This window comes from Humulus lupulus, chromosome X (assembly GCF_963169125.1).
Source record: "Humulus lupulus chromosome X, drHumLupu1.1, whole genome shotgun sequence".
In the NCBI taxonomy this organism is placed as follows: Eukaryota; Viridiplantae; Streptophyta; class Magnoliopsida; order Rosales; family Cannabaceae; genus Humulus; species Humulus lupulus.
Window position 1 is genome coordinate 192270556 of NC_084802.1, and position 24578 is coordinate 192295133.

The following is a 24578-nucleotide window of genomic DNA, read 5'->3' on the forward strand; positions in this document are numbered from 1 at the left end:
TATGAAACTATCTATTTATGGGTGAAAATTTTCATTTTGGTATTACAGAAAAATACGAGGTTTAAACTCCGATCTCAAAAAAGTTCGAGCATGATATCATACATTTGTGTCTCTTATAAGACTTTTCAACAATAAAATGTAATTTCTTAGGAGGTTGGTACAATTTCAGTTAGCATTCCATGAAGAAGTTAGAAATGCAATTAAGTGCGATAAATCCCTTGAGAATGTTCAAGAAATGATTGAGAGTCAATATATGTATTAAGAGAATGAATTAATTGTACTGAGAAATAGTTTAAATTTTAAACTTCGGCTTCAAATAAATTAGGTGGTAGAACTCTTTTTTATAAGCAAGTAGTGGAAATACTTCTAACCATTAGATTGTTTTGGACACCTTAAGGATTGAACCCAGATCGCCGATCAGGTCCAGTGTAGGTTTTATGTAGCCTTGAAGGTGCTATAGCCTAAAGGAGAAAAACTAGAGGTTGCAATAGGTCCTAAAATTCATTGCAAATAGCTATCATGTCTCCAAACCGCCTCCCAAGTAGCTTTAGGCATTATTACTCGTATCGCAAACTCAAAAATTGGCTTCCAAGAGTAGACACTAGGGTGGCCACCTCAATGTTGGCACAAATTTAGGAGATCCTTGTGGTACATTAGTGCCAGAGCTATGTACAAGAGCACCTTAATTTTTATATTAAATTAGGTATGTAAATGAGACTGGTCTGCCCCGCCCCGCCCCCATAAGTTCGTTCTTTGGAGTGGGTCGGGTTGACCTACCCGGCTAAACTCCAACCCGTTTAACTCTTTTTTTTAAAACAAAATTTGAATTATAATTAATTTAAATTAAAAGTAAGAAATAAAATTTTAAATAGTATATAAAATATACTGACCCCATTTCAATAAAAAAATATTCCAAATATATAGAATATTTGTAATCCATTTTTCTAGACTAAAAATAAAAAAAGAATACTAATATTAAAGGATATCATAGATACATATAAAAACGCATTACTATTGTGGAACCAACACTATACTATTATAGAACTAACACTAAGACATCCTATAAATAATAATAATAATGTTAAGAAAAATATATAATAATTGCATAAATCTCAAAATAATCTTTTTTTAATATTGGATTTGAGTATAAAAAAAAAAAATTTGAGCGGAGCAAGGTGGTGTCGCACCTGAATTCCGCCTCGTTTTTACCAAGGCAAAAACACCCCGTCAGGTCAGGGGCCCACCTCGAATAACAGCAAAACTCCTAAATTTTTTTATACACAATTAGCCCGTCCTAAATAAATTTTTTTGCTAAGCACCTCGAGGGTCCAAACTTGAATCCATGAATTTCAGTATTCAACTACACATATTTGGATCAGGATCCATGTTAATCTCTAAAGGGACATGGGCTCGCAGCGAGTCCAAGTCCATTAGCTCCAACTTGGGTCTCATACATTAGGTGGGAAAATCACCCCAACACCAAAAACACTCCACGCACAAATGATCACTTAGAATTTGCATTTTATTGCCCACTGATAAATTACAAGACTTTAACACCAAAACCTTTTATACAATTTATTCAAAGAGAATTGCCGATACAACTAAAACAAATGCTTATTCAAAAATGAAAAAAAAAAAATTTAAAACAAATGCTTCAGACTTCAATAAAATGCTACTAGGAAATCACCTTTTCCTGGTATACAAACACAGAAATTCCCAAGCGTTTATAGAAACCAATCGAGTATAACCTATCCACATCCAAAATGCAAAACCTTATATTGATATGTACATAACCAATGTAGATTTGCCAGCTTGCTCTAGCTACTTCAAACTGTTTCCTCACACTGAACCAAGTGAGTTGAAGTAATTCCATGCCTCCTGTATCAAATAATAAGAAAATATGTAAAGACACCTACTTACATACAGATAAGGTGAGCCAGTAGTAGAGCGGAGAATTATTATTGTTATTTTCCCTCTCATTAAGAAAACTAATACGAATTTGTTAACTGGGTTGTGAAAAGAGATGCAAACCATACGTAGTAGGTACCTGTAAAATATCAAAAACCTTTTCTGCAATGTATTTTTGGTGAGAAGCAGCACCCTTTTGCTGTAGCTTATCTGGGTGTAAACATAGTAAAGCCTTTTGATATGATCTTTTCACGGCATTGCCTTCAATTATATCCACAAGAGGAACGGGCTTCCACCCACTCTCTGCCCAAAGCACCTGCATTATAATTAGTTTAAGTACTTATCATAGTAAGTAAACATTTCACTTTCATAATATATAAAAGTGTGGCTTTTGACATAATTGTTATTTATCATCTCATCAACACTTACGTATTGTAGAGTTGAAAGTAGTGAGCGTATGTTTCCCTCCTTTCCTCTTGTCCACTGTCGTATTTTAGTGTCTAGATCCTGCATTATATCAAGTACTATTAGTCTCAAGTGCCCTATTTTCAACTATATGTTTTTGTATATAAAAAAAAAAATTGATCAAAATAGTTCAAACTGAGATTATGAACTAAAATTGAGACCCAAGTACACAGTTCAGAGGTCCATAATATATGTGATATTTGAGTAATCATAGCTCAGGGATTAAAATGAGAGAATAATATAATTTAAAATTTAGTAACAAAAATTGAATGTATTTATCTTTCAAGTAGTATGTATATATATATATATGAGTAGTCCTTATGTTTTACATTACCTGCATTTCTTGATTATGCGGGCCAGTTTCCGGGTTCTCATTCCCAATTTGGGGTAATTCTTTTACCTGCCAATCAGCGCAACCAAACAAGATTTATTAAGTAAAATGGAAACGACATAACACTAATGATAATAATTGTAATATATAATATACAAGAAATGTTGATTATTGGTTCACATAACTCAAGATATTCTATGTTTTGGAATTCTGGTCTTAAGACATTGTTCACGAAAGATATGAAGAATTCAAGTCAGGGCTTAGGGCATCGTGACGCCTGTTTGAAACTCCGCAAGCGTCGCAATGGCTTGACTGTGCGTCGTGACACCCAACGTTCCTGAAGCTCAGTTTTAAAGACAATAAGCGTGGCAACGTTGATCCTTGTGCGTTGCGACGCCCCAACGTATTTTCAAGTAAATATGTCTTTTGGTGGGAAAAATCAGTTTGGTTAGTTAAGAGTGTTATGATTGGTTAAATATAATGCATAAATTGTTCTAAAAAAACTAAACGGTTACAAAATGATGAGCTTAAAAAGTTTATCCTATTCGTTAAGCCTAACGACGGATCCTACACTATAAATAGGCGTTTTTAGAGTTGTGAGGTATTGATCACACTTCTCAACTCTCTTTCTAGCTCTCCAAGATCACAAGTTTTCTCCAATAAACTCATCAAAAATTGTTTGACCTGCGTGAGTTTCAAATTAAAGTTTTATCTCAATCCTTCCTTATTCCACCATTGTTGAAGCCTCAAGCAACTCACAAGGGCTTGTTATATAGAATTTGGAAAAAGGATTCATGTCACGTGCAAGCTTTTGTGTTTTACATTTCGGTTCACACATCCACATGTTTTGATTTCGTTTTTGAGTTTGTAAATTGTGTTTATCTCAAACATGTTAAGGATGGTGATATAATCTATTTCCTATTATATGTGAATGATATGTTAATAGCAAGCAAAGACAAAATTAACAAGTTGAAACAGATTCTAAGAAGTGAATTTGAAATGAAAGACCTTGGAGCAGCAAGTAGAATCCTAGGCATGGATATTTGAAGGAATAGAAAGAACAAGATGTTATACTTGATACAAGAAGGATACTTGCATAAAGTTCTTGACATATTTGGGATGAAGGATTCAAAGGTTGTGCTCACACCTTTGGCTCAACACATAAGTTAAGTGTGTCTCAAGTGCCTAAGGATAAAGAAGAGAAAGAATACATGATGAAGATGCCTTACGCTAGTGTAGTTGGTTCAAACATGTATGCAATGGTTTGTACAAGACCAGATTTGGCATATATAGTGGGCATGGTGAGTAGATTTATGGGGAATCCTGTAAGATATCATTGGCAAGCTCTGAAATAGATCATGAGATACATTAAAGGTACCATTAGGAGGGGTTTGACCTTTGTTGGAGATAAGCAATAGTGGAATGAGTTTGACATAGTAAAAAGGTACGTAGACTCAGATTATGCCAGTTGTTTGGATACCAGAAAATCTCTTGCAGGTTATGTCTTTACTATGTATGGAACGATTGTTAGTTGGAAAGCTACCATGCAAAAGGTAGTAGCTTTATCTGCTACTAAAGCATAGTATATAGTTGTAACATAAGCTATAAAAGAGGCGATGTGGATGACTGGGTTGATCAAGGAATTGAAGATTGAGCAGGAGGTTATCACAGTGTTTTGTGATGATCAAAGTGCTATTCAATTGACAAGAAACCAAGTGCATCATGAAAGAACAAAGCATGTGCATATAAAGCTTTATTTCATAAGAGAGGAGATTGTTAAAGGTTCAGTGAAAGTGGGGAAGATTTCTACTGAAGAAAATACCTCAAAATACCTCTGATATGATAACAAAATCATTTCCAAGCAATAAGTTTGAGCATTGCTTGGAGTTGATTAATGTTAAGAGCAGCTAAGCCTTTAGGGGCTGAGAGAGTAGTCAATAAGAGTGAGTTAATTAACAAAGGTGGAGAATTGTTGATTATTGGTTCACATAACTCAAGATATTTTGTTTTGCAATTCTGGTCTTAAGCGTCGCGACTCATGACGCTATTCACTGAAGATATGAAGAATTCAAGTCAGGGTTTAGGCATCGTGATGCTGATCCTTGTGCGTCACGACACCCGTGTATTCTCAAAAAAAGATGTCTTTTGGTGGGAGAATCAGTTTGGTTAGTTAAGAGGGGGGTTCTAACTTCGTTTTAATTGGTTTCTTCCATTGTAAGGCCACTTTAACTATTATATATAAAGCAAGTGACTTAGTTTTTTGAGAGATTACAGGATTACAATTTTGTGGATATAAAGCTTCATTTTACAAGAGAGGAGATTGCTAAAGGTTCAGTGAAAGTGGAGAAAATTTCTAAGAAATCTCTTTGAGATGATAACAAAATCATTTCCAAGCAATAAATTTGAGCATTGCTTGGAGTTGATTAATGATAAGAGTGGCTGACCTGTTAGGGGTTGAGAGAGCAATCAACAAGACAGAGTTATTAAACCAAGGTGAAGATTTGTTGATTATTTATTGGTTCACATAACTAAAGATATTCTTTGTTTTGGAATTCTGTTCTTAAGCATCGCGACTCACAACGTTGTTCTCTAAAGATATGAACAATTCAAGTCAGGGCTTCGGCATCACAACACTAATCCCTGTGCATCGTGACGCCTGTTTGAAACTCCGCTAGCGTTTCAACACCCAATGTTCTTGAAGCCCAATTTTGAAGAAAGGGCTTAGGCGTCGTGACACTGATCCTTGTGCATCGAGACGCCCAAGCGTATTTTCAAGAAAAGATATCTTTTGGTGGGAAAATCAGTTTGGTTAGTTAAGAGGAGGTTCTAACTTCATTTTTATTGGTTCTCTTCCATTGTAAGGCCACTTTAACTGTGATATATAGAGCAAGTGACTTAGTTTTTTGAGAGATGTACTAGATTATAATTTTGTAAGCTGGGAAACACTAGAGAGAAAAATAGAGTGCTTTGATAGAGTATTTTTCTTGAGGGTTTGAAAAGAGAGAACCTCCATTATTGTAACCGTTGTTGATTGAAGAATAAGATTGGCTGCTCTCCCAAGGATGTAGACCACCTTGGTCGAACCTCGTAAATCCTATTGTTGTGATTTTCTTTCATGCATTGTTATTGTGGTGCTGTCAAGGTTTTCATGGTGATTTTTTTTTCTGGTTTGAGTTTGACTGGGTTGTGAAGCGCATTCAACGTGTTTAATTGATTGTTTGTGAGAGTTTTGCTTTGCCATTTCTTTGTGTTTTCCGCATCAAATAGTTATACCTTGAAACCAGAAACTTTAGTAAAGAAGATATAATCTATCCACAATTTTGGAAGAGTAAAAATGAGATACCTGGAAGTTCTCGTGGAAAGACTCATCCGCTTCTTCTTCGACTTTAACATTAATGTTATCTGGGAATGAACCTGTAACGATAACGGTGAAACACTCTTAGACATTACAGCACGTACTAAACCATATTGAATGGCTCTTTAGTTATGCCTCGTTATATTAAAGCACCTACTAACCAGTAGTAGTGGTCGGGTTGGGGCTCCCTGGTGTAGAAGCATATGCTTTTGTTGATTGTTTAAGATCCCCACTTGACTAAAAATATCATAAGAGATTTTATAAGTTCATCACCAATAAATTCAAGTCAAAGTGAGCACCATTCCATAATATTATGCATATTACCTCATGCATCTTCAATTTTTCATCTGTTACAGCTGTGTTAATACTTGTTTCAACTTCTAAATTGAATTTATTGTTCCATTTACAGCTCTGGCTTCGAAATGATAATCCATCTTTGGGTTTTGATGGAGTTTCTTGGTTGAACATTTTAACGAAATCTTTCACTCTTCCCTTGACTTTGTTTCTCCCATAACTCTCTTTTGACTTCTTTGGTGAACCTCGGAAACTCGCACCATCCACTTCTGAACTGATCTGGGAAATATCTATTCGTTCCTGTTTCTTTGCAGTTTTACTATTTCCAACTACTGAAGACGAAGCTTTTGTGCTTTTCGCCTTGTTTTCCTTCATTTGATCATCCATTTTAGCTATTTTAACATTGCTTGCGTCTAAATAAAAAACGAGATTGGCATAAGCGGAGGAAGAAAATATATGGTGCCTAAAACAATTTACTTGAACGCAGCTTACCTCTTTCAAAACCATTATCAAATAACAGAGAATTAATGGGTTTCATCTCAGGCTGGTGAGCTTCTTCTTTGCTGGCAGAGATTCCTTTCCCTGATTTTTCTGCCAAATAATGAAGTTTCACGTTTACTTGTATCGCACAAGATTGATTCTTATAAAGAATAAGATAATAAAACAAGAGAACATAATAATAATAAGAAGAAAAAAAATATAGTACAAGATGGCAATACCAGGAACGTATCCCATTATTCTTTGAGGTACAGGATGAATGACTACATCATCAACTTTATTCCGTTTAATCTTCTCTGGTGTGATTTCATCTTGAGTTGATTCATTTTCTTGTTTGTTGTTTTCAAACTTGTTGGATTGAACATTTAGAGTTATATGGCTATTAGAGGAGGAATCAGATAAAGGGGTTTTAGCTGATTGATTTACGCCTTCATCGGTTCCTGGGGGTGGCTCATCAGATTTGGTCATTTCTCTCAACCTTGAACTTCTCCTACCTCGAAGAGGGATGTCCAGTGGAACCCCTTTACCTGCCCACTTATATATCGAAAAATGGAAGTGTCCACTAGTACTGGACTTTTCTGAAGTCTCTGGATCCTTTTTCAAATTGATTCCTTTATCGATTTGATCAGATCCAGCCAAGTTTGATGACACCTCACTGCTGAGAAGAATTTCTTGGGATGAGGAACCTTGATTGTAAGAAGACCACACATCATTTCTTGAGCCCTCAGTACCTTGGATAGCTTCCTTTGAAGATCTAGGAAGAGAAGCGCCAGGAGAATAAAAATCGCTTATCTCATTGGAAGCATCATCATTCAACTTAAGTAGACTACGAGCAGGGGAACCGAAGGTTGGAAGCTCCACTGTTTTGATCATATTAGGAGGAAGACTAGAAAGAAAATGACGAGTTTTCAATGAGCTCTAGTCAAAATATAGAACAAGAAAAACTTAATACGCTCAAGCCTAGTGTATAATACCATAAAAAAAATGTTAAGGTAAAGAGTCAACAGAAGTAAAAGAAAAGCTTAAATTTTGACTACTTGGGCAAACATGAATCAGTTCAAGAAAGGAATAGAAGCGAAACCTGAATTGAGAAAGAGACGAACTTCCGAAAGGCTCAGCTCTAGGTGGCAGAGGACTTAGAACCCGGGAACCTGGAGAAGAAGGAAAAGGGTACTCCCGTCCTTGTTTTTTCGGAGTAGAAGTCGCGGAGGCATCGCCTCCAAATATGTCGTCAAAGAAGTCGGAGCTATGGTACCGTCTCCGGTTCATTCCCTCATCACCAAAAACTGGTTTCTCACCCGAACCGGTCCAGAGTTCGTCCTTACCTCTAGACTCGTTCGCGTCGCTGAAGCTGTGCGGTACTTCCGGCATTGAAAACCTCCTCGGAGGACCACCAAAAACGTCGTGGAAATCCACATCGGAGTTCCTGAAAGATGTTTTTGGTGAAGACCCAGAATTGAGTGACGATCTCCGTACACTATATCCTATGAGAATGCCCTCTTTCTGCGAAAACCTTTCCATGTTTCTAGTCAATGCCCATCAACTAATCTTTCTTCCGAATGAATTTCCCAATAAACAAACAGAATATTAGTATGAAATATTCAAAAACAGAGAATGGCGGGAACTTATCCTTTTGAGCTCTCTGTACAACAGGTGAAGAAAGCAAATTATGGTTTCTGGGCATTGAAGTTCCGAGGTTTTTATGTTCTGGGCAGAGCGGACTAAGAAACAAAATGAGGAAGGATACGTTGAAAAGGATATTACAGAAGCAGACAGAGTGGGTAGAGGGTTAAGGGGTGTGGGTGTGGAAATCGGAATCGTGAGCTTTGAAACCACACAAGAGCCCATCCGGATAAGTTATAAAACGCCAAAACGACAGCGTAAAGATTATTGGTCACCACCAATATTCCTGATTTTGCTTATTAGAAATCTACAAGGCGACCGTTATTCGGAAAATTTATGTGATGTTAATTAATTTCGTGGTCGATATAAGGCACTGTCATGACTCATGAACTAGTTTGCGGAAGACAACCTTGTCACTGTGGTGGGATCCGCTTCACTGTCTTAATGGACTTCGATGGTCCAATCAAGATGCTTGAGTACCATTCCGTGGTTAATTGAATTGGAAAGTTTTGAAAACTTGACAAGATGAAGAGATATACTCCAGCTCATGCAAATCTATAGATTAGCTAATAAAGAACTCACACGTTGATGGGAATGGGATAATGAAGGGAAAGGACTCGTTTATTTTTGGCAGCCAAAAATATGCCGAACGATGTTGATATTAATTGTGGTTGGAAGGACCTCTTTTAAGCAGTGGAGATAAATCCATTTTTTTGAAGTGTTGATTTGGAATCTCCAAATACGTATAGTAACAGGAGGAATCCGTTAAAAGGATGTTCGCAAGTGGCAAATGATGGCAAAAACACCATCCTATCTTATCAGGAGCAATGTGACAAAAAACACCCCATGGCCATATGCTTTTTTTCCAAACCTTACTAAATACCAACCTTATCTCTGGGTTGAATAGTATAGTTATCTAATGACGAAGGTGGTTATAAGTTAGAGCATCTGTGGACAGAACAAATGCAACAAAGTAAATTGAACTTCCAAGTATAAAATTGCTTAATGCAAATCCACGGCATTGCGTGTCAAACACCAAATTAGACAACATGAGATGACGCGCAGAGTTAGAAAACTAGACCTTTTGTACAACAAAATGATCGAGTATGATAGAGGGAGAACACTCCCATGGATCTGTCAGTAACTCCGTATAATCACGTGAAACAGAACAAAAGTTAAATGAAGACAAAGCAACCAAAATTCTAGTGTGTAATTGAATAAAAAGCCAAAAAAAAAAAAACAGAAGGAAAAGAAATTAAGAGAGACACGGAATGAGATAAATTCAAGTGGCCCCATGAGCAAATTGCAATCAAATCGACCCAAGTTGTGTAGCACGTGAATTTCTGAGCCTATCATCCTTAAGTCAGAACAAGGACATCCATGAGAACTATTGCTATCACGCAGAACCCTCTGGGAATGGATCTAGTGCGTCTTGTTTGCCGTTGACATAGTACTCAACCACGGCTTTCATTCTTGGAAGTTTATCCGGATGGTAGTTTACATGAACAATTACTGGCTTCAACTTCCTTAAGTTAGGATCTTTCCTAACCGTTTTGAATAGGACCTTACTGTTCATGAAAAGATAGAAATCCAAAGTTCTCTTGGCAGCATGAAGTCCTTCGTACCCAGGGTGCGAAGGGTAAAAAAGCTCTTCATTAAAAACTGCTTGATCCCAGGACTTTGGTTCTCGTGAAAGCCGTCCAGCCACGCGATCCAAAAGCTCAATCGAAGGAACTGTAGGACGTATGTAAAAAAAACCAGAGTTATAAACCCAGATTCTCATTGTATGTGCATAACGCGCCCAACCCATGGAAGGTTCATCAAAGACATCGTTATATCCATAAGCTGTCATGTTATTGTGACCATCGGTCATAGACTCAACATCTGAATCACGCTGAAGATAATCAAATGGATTCTGCAAATACACTATATCAACGTCTGATAGAAGCACACCGTAACCCAATTGTAAAAACTCTCTCAAAATACGAAATTTAGTTCCAGATACGGCATGGTTCCCTCCTGTTTTTGCAATCGAATCGACACCATCTTCTGGATCTCTCTTGTAGAAAGGAACGTCATTGGATTTGCAGAAATCTACAATCTCGTCATCAAGGGCTACAACCAAATAATTAGTGATACCAACTTTCTTGATGCTAGTGAACCAGACTTCCAACATGCTTTTAACATTTGAATTTGCAAGTGCAACAATAATCTCATTTTGAACTGCGACTTTCTCTAAAATCTTAGCCAATCTGGGATTTACAGAGTCATCAGGACTGACAGTTGGACTAGTTCTCAAGGCTTTGACAGTACCCATAGGCCCAGCTTTATGAGGCTTGCCCAGCACCAAAACCTGCTTCTCAGCATGATCCTTTACTTGTTCAGCCAGTCGTAGCTTCCCAGTCAGATCTCTGACCTCCTTCTGCAACTCGGAGTTCGTATTTGATAGTGATAGAATATCTAACTTCAGGGCATCGATCTTGTCCGATGACTCGCATGATGATAAACTTATCTAAATGAAGAACATGAAACAGTAGGATTAAAGTATGCTAGGAAAAATCAGGACTCGAAATTGCAATATAAATATCCAAGACAAACACCATTCACCAGAGTAAATGAAATAACTTAAGCCAAATTCTGAGATATTTCAACACCCCTTTTCTCTGAAAAAAGTTTCATTGTACGAAACAGGTCCACAAGGAAGACCCACATTTCGATTTTTATGCTATAGATTGATTACCGCAGATAATTAGTCTAAGGCGTGACACTACATAGCCAGACATGACTTATTTTTTAAATGTTACTGGAAACGAATTCTACACTCTTCAAAGTCTACCGACAATATACTAGGAAACGTAAACTTAACGATTGGAGTTTAATACTACAATCAATTTAGATATCTCTGCCCAATTTTTTTTAAGTAGTTCCTACTCGTATTCAATAAACACAACACTTGAAATATTAAATTAAAGTGATAATGCCTTTTACTAAGGTCAACCCAAATGAATCACAGAAAACAAAACCACAACTAAATTTAAATTAACACCCACAAACTAAAAGTCAACGGTAAAATCTGAAATTTAAACGGAAAGTCAAAGAAGGGGAAAATGAAAGAATCAGAGAAAAACAAATCCAAAACCTGAAGATCCGAGTGGCCGATTCGACGGTTTTGAATAGTCGAATCGGAAATGAAAAATCCATGAGGGTAGAAGACAGAGAAGGCGCAGCCGAGAAGAACTCCGATCACAATTGCTATAGCAATTCGTGATCCGCGGCCCGTTTGGCCCTTTTCCCTCATCAACGGTCCATCTCTGCGGCCGCCCAGCATGCCTTGACCGTACAAAGACAGAAAGAGGAAAGGAGTAGCTGGGAACCCTAATTTGAAGTTGAGATATTGAAATTGAGCTCAGGCGAGGAATATTTTGAAAACCCTAAGCAGGAAAGAAAAGTCTCGCAGTTCAGGGAAGTTGGTCTAGTCTAGTCCCGTCCCAGTTTTTACTTGTTCTAACAAAAAATGAAATGAAGACAGACAGCCGAAGTTAAGATTTGAAGGAGGGAGTTAGTCGTTGCTGATTTGGCAGACAATTAATTAAGATGCTTTGGATCACCTGCTTGGCGAGATAAATTACAACACGTGCATCCTCGTTTTTGATTGGCTAACTCAATCAATCGTGGGTCCAAAACGTAGATGAGATGACGGTGATGAATTGAATTTTCCTCCACCCTTCCTCACGTTCCTAGTTTCTTAATAATTTTGTCTCTCCTGAAACCTGGTCTGTCTTGGGCTCTTGGTTTGAATAACCCAACTAAAAAAAAGGGGTCTTTGTTATCAATTGCAATTAGGACTCAATTTCTTTTTAATATTCTCAATTAATAAAAATAAGATAAATTAATTAAAATACTACATTGATTAATGTATACAATGGCAAATTTAATGAGAAAAGACAAAAACAATTATTTTTGGCAAAAATTCACCAAGTTAAAGAAGTTTAACAAGCAATTCATAATGGAAAGGTAATATTGTTATTTATAATTTATGTGTTATAAAATAGTTTGTATCCATTTTTTGAGTTATTCTGCGCTAAAAAAAATATTAGAAAAATAAGTTTATATTAAGAGGACAAACTTTTGTTTGAAATCTCTGCTTTAGGATTTTTTTTGTTTTGTTCGAATCTAATTTGGATGTAGTTTGGACGTAACTCGAACATGATTCGGACATAGTTTGGACCTAGTTAGCAAGTGGGGGGAGAATTTTGAAAGAAAAAAAAAATGGCCATGGTTCGAATCCGAACCACGTTTGAATTAGGCCGAAATCATGTTCGAACCAAAAAATTATATATTGCAAATTTCAAACGAAAGTTCAACATCTAAACAAAAATGTATTATTCTTATGTAAGACTAATTTAATTTAGATACTTAACAATTTTAATATGCAGAATAAACTGAATATGATTGTCACAAAATTAATGAGATCGATGGAGTATACCTCCAGCCATTGATTTTGATAACCTCGACCTAACAACTTTAGATCTGCAAAAGAAAAACAAAAAAAATATTAGTGAGGGCAAAAGACTTCTAAGCTTTCACTAGCTCTTTATGAGAATGAGCGTTAAGCTTGGGGACCAGAAACCCTATATTTATATAGGCGAGACATTCCGTCAAGGTCTCTGCCACAATTGATGTCAGAAATATTAGGTAACTCAATATTGAGTAACTACCTTAAATGCTGACCATATTGAGAATATCTGTCAATTAATCTCAATTGACTTTAATCATAATTAATTAGAATTATGGTTTTTTGTAACTTTAATTAATTTAATAATATTCTAACATTCTCCCACTTGATCTACATTTAAACTAAAGTTTCACTTAAGCCCAATGATTATCCTTGTTAGGGAACAAACACATGAATCATAGCGATAGATCATCTTTTATGACGAGTATTATCTTACATGTATTACAATGTATTTATTACTCAACAATAAACTTTATGTGGCAATGTAACTTAATGAATAAAACTCAATGTTTATTCAGGTTCAATGAAGATAAATTTTCTCAAATGAAATTAAGGTACACATGAATATGAGAAAATATCTAAATAAGAGTTTCATTAATAACTTTTAATGAAAAGTTACACAAGGAAATAGAATTGTTGACCCTTTGTTTGGTCAACGACATAGAGTCAAATAAACGACAAAGAACAAAAAGGAAATCAAGAAGAGAATCAAATGGGAAGAAAGTGATACCAGCAATTTATAGTGGTTCGGCCCCAACTAGGTGGTAAAGACCTACGTCCACTTAGTATTCTTATTGATATTGAATCCCAACACTGTGATCAAAGAACTAGGGTTCTTTGAGTTTCACCAGTCTTGGGAGAATTACAATTTCAGTGGATAATCACACTATGCTTTTCTCTCTGAATACAAAGATTAGAAGTGCAAAAGTCAAAAGTTCCTTCCTTGAGTCCTCTCATTCTTATTTATAGGCTCAAGGAGGTTACAAGGGCTGATGGGCCTTTATTACCCTTAAGAATAGTGTATCAAGGAAACAAAAAGAAATATATTAAGTGTAGTTATTACAAGATTGCATATCTTAAAGGAAGTAAATAGAAGTATGCGACCAGACTGGTCGCACATAAGTGCGAGACTTGATGAAGCAATAATCATCTAGTCGATAGTCGAACAGAACCCCTTCACTCAGAACTGCCACGTGCCAACCACGTGTAAGAAATTCTTGCCATGTCATCAGGAGCCATTTTTGGGTAAACATTTGCCCCCCCCCCCCCACGTTTATTTTACTGCGACCAGCATAAAGTAAACTTAAGAGACCGACCATTCGCATACCCCATCAAATATGTCAGAGTCGTCTATGCCTTCTCGAAAAAGGCAGCTAATCATGTCCTTTCAGTTTCCCCAAAAATTGTCTGACGGCTATTGCGTTTCCTCATGCCTTGAAAATTCACTCCCATCATTACCTCTTTTACAGTGCCACGATCAATATAAATAACTCATTCGTTTTACTTTTCACTTTTTACCAATCTTCTCTTCCTCAAGAACTCTGAAGAACTCTACACTCAGGATCCAGAAAACCCAAACGGTTCCAACGATTCACGGAGTTTCTGCCCAGCCATTCCACATCTCAGGAATTTGCATCCATTTTCGTCCAAGTAAGCCTCTTGAATTTCTTCGTCTCTGAGATGCCATGCTATGTTTAGTTTCTAGTTTGTTTCAGACTTTGAGTTCTTGAAAAAACTACTTTGGGGTAAATGGGTATACTGATCGGTGTTTAATATGGTAGAAAAAAACACTTTGCTGGGGTTATGAATCAGTTTGGTAGTCAGGATAATTAATTTAGGGCGTAAAATCGAAGTAAAAATTTAATTTTCAAGCCTGTAGAAAAACTGGGTTTTTCCCGCTCCTTCAGAGTCGAAAAAGTTTCTCCTAGAAAAACTTTGTACTTCTACTTTCTGATCTGTTTTCCAAATTGTTCGCATAGGATTTAGTCTTTTTGTCAGAATGCTACTGGTCGTATAAAAGCTTAACTTTTATACACGAGCAACATTATTCCAACTCTTAACACTTTTTAGTCTTTTGGACCGTAGATTCTCATCTCCCCTTCTCTGTTCGCAGATTTTCATGCACAATCTGTGGGGAGGTGAGAGGCCAATCGATGATGACCTGCTTGAGAACGAAGAACAGACGTCGCTACTCATTCTGGGGATTCCTTTTTCCCATACCCCATCCAATAGACCTTCGACCAATCCATCAAACATGGGTAGAGTAAAATCCACCGCCCTGAAAAAGAAACCAACCAACCCTCAAGCAAATCAGCCTGCTCCTCGGGCTGAAATTCCTTCGACCAGCAGTCGAGCTGAAAATACTCCTGAGCCAGGCATCCCAACACAGGCCAAACCCCGAGACGTCCTTCAACCAGACGTCGAGTGCAAGCAATATTACTCCTAGGATGCTAACCAATTACCTCAGGAAGTACGACCTTTCTAGGGTAACTTTGTTCAAACCTGTAACATCCCAAATTTACTAATAAGGCTTAGGGCCTTGATTAGCGTGCCTGGAGGGCAATAAATGATTTAATATTATAATATGTGAATTTGTATGAATATGTGATTAGAGATGCATGTTTAGGTGAATTAAATATGCATGTGGACCCTGTTTGGTTGTTAGGGGCATGTTTGTAATTTTAGCCCATTGAGGGCATAAATGTGATAATTGTAATAATTGTGATATACTTGTGATATATCTGTGTTGTACGATCCGAGACAGTCCTAGGGAGCGGTTAGCTAGAAAGTCACAACAGGGTCAAAAATCCGACTCGGGACGAGTCGAGGGGTATTTCGGGTATTAGACGTTTTATGGGGTTATCGGGTTATGGAAATAAATATTTGGAGATATATTTGAAGATAAAATGTTTAGGAGGGAATATTGGAGAAATTTACCATTTTTCCCTCGGGGACGTTTTTGGTACCCCGAGGCTTTGAGATAACCTTAGAAACTTAAGTTAAATAAAAACAAAATTGGAGAAGTGTTTAGAAGCTAAGGAAACCGACCCTCTTTCTTCCTCTCTCTCTTGGAGTCTTCTCCCTTTGGAAACTTGGAGCATTTTTGGTGGAAACTAACCAGAGACTAAGGAATTGGAGCTGGGAATTTTGGGAGCTAGAAGCTTAGAGCTTAGAGAACTAATCCAGGGATTTAACTCAACTCAAGGTAAACTCTTAACTTAGTGAATTATACTAGTTTTCTGCTGAAATTTTAGAGTATTGCATGTGTGTTAAGTGAAGAATCATCTTTGAGTTTGATGAGGTTTTGAGTTAGAATTCTTGTTAGGTTTTGTTACTGAGTCCATGGTATAACTTCTATGATGATTAGCTTGAGTTGTTGGGTTGATTTTGGGGTTAACTGGATTGGTTTTCGTGGTAAAAATGGAGGATTTTTCTGGGTTCGAAGGGTCGGGCCGCAACATTGTTCTTGCTGAGTCACGACCCTCTAGAACAAAATGGTGGCCTGGAAGAAGGGTGGGTCGTGGCATGCCCTAGCTTGAGTCGCGACGCGCCTGCCCTATTTAGGGGGGAATGGTCTCTGGTTGGGGGCGGGCCGCGGCATGGCCTCATGGGGCTGCGACGCTTAGTGCATTTTTGGGCTTTAAAGAGGTTTTAGGCTTGGGAATCCAATACTTAAGGCTCGGGATGGATTTTATCACCCAGATTGATAGAATTCAAGGTCTCGGAGACTATAATTATGACCCAAAGTTATTTAATGGATTAGAACATGATGGATGGATATTGTTGGTGTGTTGTGACTAGGGTTTCAGCGAGGCTCAGACTAGGGGACTATGCTCGGGACATCGGTGCTTGGAAAGCTCGGGACACAGGTAAGAAAATTGTTGTTCCCGTAGAGCTTGTGTTGCAGGGCATGGCCCCATATGATTGTGCTGCAGGGCGTAGCCCCTTTGATTGAGTTTATACATGTTTAAGTATCTGGTTACTTATGCTATGTGTGCATATATGTGAATGAACGGCAAGAGTCGGGAACAGCGAGGGCGGGAAACGGTGAGGGCTGGAAACGGCGAAGGCTAAGAATGGCAAGGGGCCGGGAGCAGCTGATGGACCCAAAACGGGTATGTTTAAAAATTTATATATCGCAAGCGCACGAATCGTCCATATAGAATAGTGATCGTAAGCAAGGATGTCGAACCCAAAGGAGTTGTCTAAAATCGAAAATGAAACTATTTTAAATCAAAAGTAATAAATTCTAACCTAGTTCCAAAGATTGATAAGTTTTAATATTATGAACATAAAATAAAAGATTGAAAAATAAAGCTATTTAAGATAATGAAAATAAACCAATAATGAGTTGAAAATAAGTGTTAAAAGAAAAGATTATTAAGATACTAGAATCCACAAAATGTAAGTTTAATAATATTTATTAGTATATTGATTCCCAAGTGTTAGTGATAGTTAAAATAATTTAAACTATCCTTTTTCAAAAAGATTTATAATTTTAAACACAAATTTCTTATAAAAAGATAGGATTTTTCTTCACTTTTCAAAATTAGAATTTCAAAGCATTTAGTGTAAATCAATCTAATGAAATAACAAAAAAATCAATGAACATTATTTATAAGGCAAAACATAATATTTTTGTTCTAAGCATGGATGTGTACAATTTAATGACACATCTTACACAAAGAATATTATGTTTATGCACTAATGAAGTACAAAGTGTAAATATGTTCTAACAATCTAAAATACAAGATATTTAAGATGAAAGAAATATATGAAGAAGAAAAATCCATAGACTTTGTTGCATTACAAGGGAAATCAACATACAACATAAATATTACCTAGTTACAAGTTGCTTCATCATGATCTTAATAATCCTATGAAAAAGATTAGAAGCACATAACTAGAGTAGAAATTACAAAATAAATGACATACATACTTGCAAAATGCTCTTGAAAAACCCAAATGGAAGAGAGAATGGTAGAGAGAAAATGAGAGAAAAAGATGGTAACCAAAAAATTAAGCACCCCAAAATGGTCTTCAAAACCCTTATTTATAGCCAAAATGAGATTATTAAAATAATCAATTTAAATTAAGTAAATTGATTAAATTAATAATAATATGGTAAATAGGGGTAAATTGTAGGAGTGATGATGATTTTGGGGTAAAAAGTGTGTAGAAAAATGGGTAAAAATGTGGCATTTTAGACAAGGGGACAATGAGCAAATTTAAGGGCTCAAGGGGTGCTATATGGCAGCAAGAGGCGGCTGGGGCGAGCTGGGTATCTGGGCCGTACGGAGGGGCTGGCTGAAGGAGATGGCAGGCGTGGGCTTGTGAGATGGCTTGGGCCATGTGCTATGTTGTGGAGAGCTGGCCCAAATGGATTTGTTGCTGGGAGGAGATGCGGCAGGTGATTGATGAAGCAAGGAGGTAATGGAGGTAAAATGGGAGACAGGTGGCGTGGCTGGGCATTAGTGTATATATGCTGAAATGGTTGATGGCTGAAGCAGGGGGAAGTGGGCCAGGCGTGGCCTTGGGCAGGTGCTGAAGGTAGAGGGAGTTGGGCCAGGCGTGGGCCTTGGAGGATATGGCTGCCACAATTTGCTATTTTCTCTTCATAAATGCCACTTTTGTTTTCTTTTCTCTTCTTTCTTTCAAGCATGCAATATAATTCCTACAAGATAAAAATAAATTAAATAATAATCAAATATTTTCAATTATAAATAAATCATATTAATTATTTGAAAATATTGATTATAATTTAATTTAATAAAGCATTTAAGTTCAAAAGAATTACATTTTTAACTTCTAACTTAACAATACAAATTTCATATAATTAAATTACAACATATTATAATAAAATATCTATAAAAACATATAAAAATCTATAAAACTACACTAAGACTAATAAATTAAAAATTACATAAAAACTTAATAAGTTAATTAAAAACTCAAGAACTAAGCAACAATTAGCATATAAAATATGGTAAAATAACTCTATTTTGTAGAGTTATCACACCCCCAAACTTAAAGTTTTGCTAGTCCTCAAGCAAAAGAAAAATTAAAACATACATTTTTTTTTTTATTGGTGATATAAAAAGGATTTTCTCAAAAATTGCACAATGAAAATAATTCTAAAAAATTATTATGAATAACAGTTAAGCTTATGTAATTAATTAAATTGTCAATTTTGCTTTAAAAATAGGTTTTCATTAAAATTATTTTTCACTTAAACTTATAGGAAATAAGAGTGTTCTTGTTATGAAAAATGTAATTTTTGTTACAAGCAAAATTGACCCTATAATTAAAAACAAAGCTTAAGAATTATTCATATTTTTAAGAGAACTAAATTCAAACTCAATCAAGATTTTTATCATTGAAAATGAAAAATATCACCAAATTTTATTTTAAAAAAAATTTTGAAAATGAAAAAAATTAACAAAACAACAACATATAAATAAAATTTTATTGTTTTATTTTATTTTTTTTTTTTAACAAGACAACAAAACAAAATTTTTTTTTTTTTTTTTTCAAACACAAACATAAATAAAAACAAAAATTAACACAAAATATAGAAATTAAAAACAACGTAAAGCATAAACAAAATAAATCATACTCTCCTTAATGATAATAACCATATAAACTCGATACCCCCAAACTTAATTTAAGCATTGTCCTCAATGTGTCAAAATGTAAATATAAATTAAAATTGACGAGAGTTTAGAGTTTAGAATGGTCGTACCTCGATATGGTGCACCGCTAAGAGAGTAGAGGATACAACAAACAAAAATTAAATCACACATAAAACAACAATACAAATAAAACACAAGTTATCAAGATCACACAAGAATCAAAGAGCATGGTAAACAGGGTCCTCAAGGAGTATCTCATCCACTTCATCAGTTTTTAATTCTAAAAATGGTTTTAATTTTTGTCCGTTAACTTTAAATATATCACCATTTTTAGGATTTTCAATTTCAATAGCTCCATGTGGAAAAACAATACGAACAATGTAAGGACCGGACCACCTAGAGCGTAACTTTCCCGGGAATAAATGCAAACGAGAGTTGTATAAAAGGACTTTCTGACTTGGATAAAAATCTTTTCTCAAAATATTTTTATCATGGTAAAATTTCATGCGATCCTTATACTTTTTTGAATAGTCATATGCATCATTCCTAATTTCATCTAGTTCATTTAGTTGAAGTTTTCGTTTTTCACCTGCCTTGTCTAAAGAAAAGTTTAACTGCTTAATTGCCCAAAAGGCTCTATGTTCTAACTCAACAGGTAAATGGCACGCCTTCCCATACACAAGTCTGTAGGGTGACATGCCAATGGGTGTTTTGTACGCGGTACGATACGCCCATAATGCATCAGTGAGTCTTAAGGACCAATCTTTCCTAGTTGGATTCACAGTTTTTTCTAAAATGTGCTTAACTTCCCTATTAGACACTTCAACTTGACCACTAGTTTGTGGGTGATATGGTGTTGAGACTTTATGTGTAATGCCATATTGTTTCATCAAATGTTCAAATGGCTTATTACAAAAGTGTGTACCGTTATCACTAATTATAGCACGTGGTGAACCAAAACGGGAAAATATATTTTCTTTTAAAAACCGAAGCACAACTTTGTGGTCATTAGTGTGGCATGCAATAGCTTCAACCCATTTAGACACATAATCAACTCCAACAAGTATATAAAGATTACCAAAAGAGTTAGGAAATGGTCCCATAAAATCAATGCCCCAAACATCAAATATGTCAATAATAAGAATAGGATTTAAAGGCATCATGTTTCTTTTAGTTAAACTTCCTAACTTTTGGCAACGTTCACAAGCTTTACAATAAACATATGTATCATGAAAGATAGTGGGCCAATAAAAACCACATTGTAAAACTTTAGCAGCTTTTTTCTTACCACTAAAATGTCCTCCACATGCATGATCATGACAAAAAGATATGATTTTAGATTGATCACAGTTTGGAATGCATCTTCTAATTATTTGATCAGGGCAGTATTTAAACAAGTAAGGATCATCCCAAATAAAGTTTTTCACCTCAGAATAAAATTTAGATTTATCATGCTTAGACCAATGAGATGGTATTTCTTTAGTGACCAAATAATTAACAATATCAGCATACCAAGGCAATGAAGAAATATACATCAATTGTTCATCAGGAAAAGTTTCAGTGATAGGAATGGAATCATGTATAGTTTCAACAACTAGTCTAGATAAATGATCAGCAACAACATTTTCAGATCCTTTTTTATCACGTATTTCTAAGTCGAATTCTTGTAAAAGCAGGATCCAACGGATCAAATGAGACTTAGCATCTTTTTTTGATAAGAGATATTTTAATGCAGCATGATCAGAGTAGACAATAATTTTAGACCCTAACAGATAAGATCTAAATTTCTCTAATGCAAAAACAACAGCAAGCAATTCTTTTTCGGTTGTGGAGTAATTTAATTGAGCATCATTTAAAGTTTTGCTAGCATAGTAAATTACATGAGGTATTTTTTCAAGTCTTTGTCCTAAGACAGCACCTATAGCATAATCAGAAGCATCACACATTATTTCAAAAGGTATTTTCCAATCAGGAGGTCGAATAATGGGTGCAGTAGTCAACAAATTTTTTAATTTTTCAAAGGCAACATGGCAATTATTATCAAAGTCAAAAGCATTTTCTTTTCCAAGTAAATGGCATAAAGGCCGAGAAATTTTGCTAAAATCTTTTATAAATCTTCTATAAAAACCGGCATGGCCTAAAAATGATCTAATTTCTTTCACAGTTTTAGGTGGGGGAAGTTTTGAAATAAGATCAACTTTAGCTTTATCAACTTGTATTCCCTCAGAAGATATTACATGACCTAAAACAATTCCTTTTTTAACCATAAAATGACATTTTTCCCAGTTAAGCACAAGGTTTTTCTCTTTGCAACGAATTAAAACAAGTGAAAGATGGTGCAAACATTCATCAAAAGAGGAACCAAACACAGAAAAATCATCCATAAATACTTCAAGAAATCTTTCAACCATGTCAGAAAAAATCGAAATCATACACCTTTGAAAAGTCGCAGGTGCATTACATAATCCAAAAGGCATGCGACGATATGCAAAAGTTCCAAAAGGGCATGTAAATGTAGTCTTTTCTTGATCTTCTGGGGCAATGGGGATTTGGTTATATCCCGAATACCCATCAAGAAAACAATAATATGCACGGCCAGCTAATCGTTCAAGCATTTGATCAATAAAAGGTAATGGAAAATGATCTTTTCTAGTAACATTATTCAACTTTCTATAATCTATGCACACTCTCCACCCCGTTTGTACTCTAGTAGGGATTAATTCATTTTTCTCATTTTCAACAACTGTGATCCCAGACTTCTTAGGCACAACTTGAACTGGACTAACCCACTGACTATCAGAAATAGGGTAAATGATACCTACGTCTAACAATTTTATGACCTCTTCTCTAACTACTTCTTTCATATTTGGATTTAGCCTTCTTTGACATTCCCGAGAGGTTTTAGCATTCTCTTCTAGATGGATTCTATGCATACATATGGATGGGCTAATTCCTTTAATGTCTCCAATGGTCCAACCTATGGCTTCTTTATGTTCTCTAAGGACATCTAACAATTTACCTTCTTGTTCTTTATCTAGAGCGGATGCTATGATAACAGGTAAGGTTTCAGACTCTCCTAGAAAAGCATATTTTAAATTTTCTGGCAAAGGTTTAAGGTCTAACTTTGGAGACTCAGAAATTGATTGAACATGACCTAAGGGTGAAAAAGGTTCAACTTTGGTTTCATTTAAGGGTATAGACTCTAGCAAAGCATTCACATCATCATTAAAGTCATCAATATGCAAGTTCATACCAAAGTATTTTTCACAAAAATCAAGTAAGTCATTTCCATCATCTTCACAAATACTATCTATCATGTTAACTTCATGCATTTCTTCACACTCAACAGATTTAGCAACATTAAAAACATTCAATTCAACAGTCATATTGCCAAAAGATAATTTCAAAACATCATTACGACAATTTATGATTGCATTAGATGTAGCTAAGAATGGTCTACCTAAAATGATAGGAATTTGAGCATGCATATTTTCCACAGGTTGAGTATCAAGAACAATGAAGTCAACAGGAAAATAAAATTTATCAACTTTTATCAAAACATCCTCTATAATGCCTCTAGGAATTTTCACAGAACGATCGGCTAATTGAAGAGTTATAGAGGTAGGTTTTAGCTCACCAAGACCAAGTTGCTTATAAACAGAATAAGGCAATAAATTCACACTAGCACCCAAATCAAGTAAAGCTTTGTTAATAAAATGATCACCAATAATACATGAAATTGTGGGACACCCAGGATCTTTATATTTAACAAGACTCTTATATTGAATAATGGAACTAGCTTGTTCAGTTAAAAACGCCTTTTTAGGAACATTAGTGTTTCTTTTAACAGTACAAAGATCCTTTAAAAATTTGGAGTAGGCAGGAATTTGTTTAATGGCATCTAAGAAAGGGATGTTGATACTAACTTGTTTAAAAACTTCTAAGATGTCATTATATTGGCCGCCCTTTTTAATTGGAAGCAATCTTTGTGGGAATGGGGCTTTTGGAATGAAAGGATGGATTGGAATTTCTTTGTTTGATGAGTCATTGAGATTAGAACTAGAAGGCTGACTCTTTTCTTTTTCTTTTTCGTTTTCAACCTCGGGTATGTAATCGGGTTTGACAATTTTCTTTCCAGACCTAAGAGTTGAAATTGATTTGACTTCTCCATTATGACTAGACTTTCCTATCTCATATTGACCTTTTGGATTAGGGATAGGTTGACTAGGGAATGTTCCTTTTTCTCTATCAGCTAAAGCAGTGGCGAGTTGTCCTACTTGTGTCTCGAGTTTGGTAATAGATTGAGATTGATTTTGTAGGATTTGTTGGGTGGATTGCATAAATTGTTGTAAAGTATCTTCTAAGGAAGGTTTTCTTTGTTGCGGATATGGTTGATTTTGTGGGGCATGAGCTTGGTTTTGTGTGTTGTATTGGTGCCCTTGATTCATTTGGGGTTGGTTTTGTCTCCATGAAAAGTTCGGATGGTTTCTCCAATTTGGATTGTAGGTGGATGAAAATGGGCTATCATTTGGTTTCCCATAAGAATGAAGTGCATTGGCCTCCTCGGAAAAGGCTTCTTGGTAGGAAGGACATGATTGGGCATTATGGCAAGGACTAGAACATATAGAACAAACATCTTTTCTTGGTTGTATTGGAGAATTTATAGTTTGGCTTATGGCTAAAGCTTCTACTTTTCTCGCTAATTTGTCTAAGGATGTTCTTAAGTCTAATTCTTCTTTTACTTCATACCTTCCTCCTCTTTTTGGTGAATTAGTTGACCTAGACCTAGGATCAAAATAATTCCATTGTTGTGAATTGACAGATAAATCTTCAAGGGCGTCCCACGCCTCTTGTCCTTGAAATTTAAAAAAATTTCCAGTATGCATAGATTGAATCATTTGACGATTAGAGGGAGTCAAACCATCATAAAAATATTTTACAAGTCTCCATTTTTCA

At 35.7% G+C, this 24578-nt stretch overlaps 2 protein-coding genes across 2 annotated transcripts; both read right to left on the reverse strand.

Annotated features, from left to right (window-relative positions):
• Positions 1-1501: 1501 nt before the first annotated feature.
• Positions 1502-9401, reverse strand: LOC133804932 (J domain-containing protein required for chloroplast accumulation response 1). Its single transcript, XM_062243039.1, has 10 exons — positions 7933-9401; positions 7073-7737; positions 6846-6944; positions 6384-6766; positions 6221-6296; positions 6048-6118; positions 2708-2773; positions 2338-2415; positions 2048-2224; positions 1502-1878 (listed from the first exon to the last, which is right to left on the reverse strand). Exons 1-10 carry the CDS (start codon positions 8370-8372, stop codon positions 1840-1842), a joined length of 2094 nt encoding a protein of 697 aa, XP_062099023.1. The 5' UTR covers positions 8373-9401; the 3' UTR covers positions 1502-1839.
• Positions 9402-9541: 140 nt separating this feature from the next.
• LOC133804933 (arabinosyltransferase RRA3-like) lies at positions 9542-12027 on the reverse strand. The gene is made up of 2 exons (XM_062243040.1): positions 11614-12027; positions 9542-10986 (listed from the first exon to the last, which is right to left on the reverse strand). The coding sequence occupies exons 1-2, from the start codon at positions 11800-11802 to the stop codon at positions 9871-9873; spliced, it is 1305 nt and encodes a 434-aa protein (XP_062099024.1). The 5' UTR covers positions 11803-12027; the 3' UTR covers positions 9542-9870.
• Positions 12028-24578: the final 12551 nt, after the last annotated feature.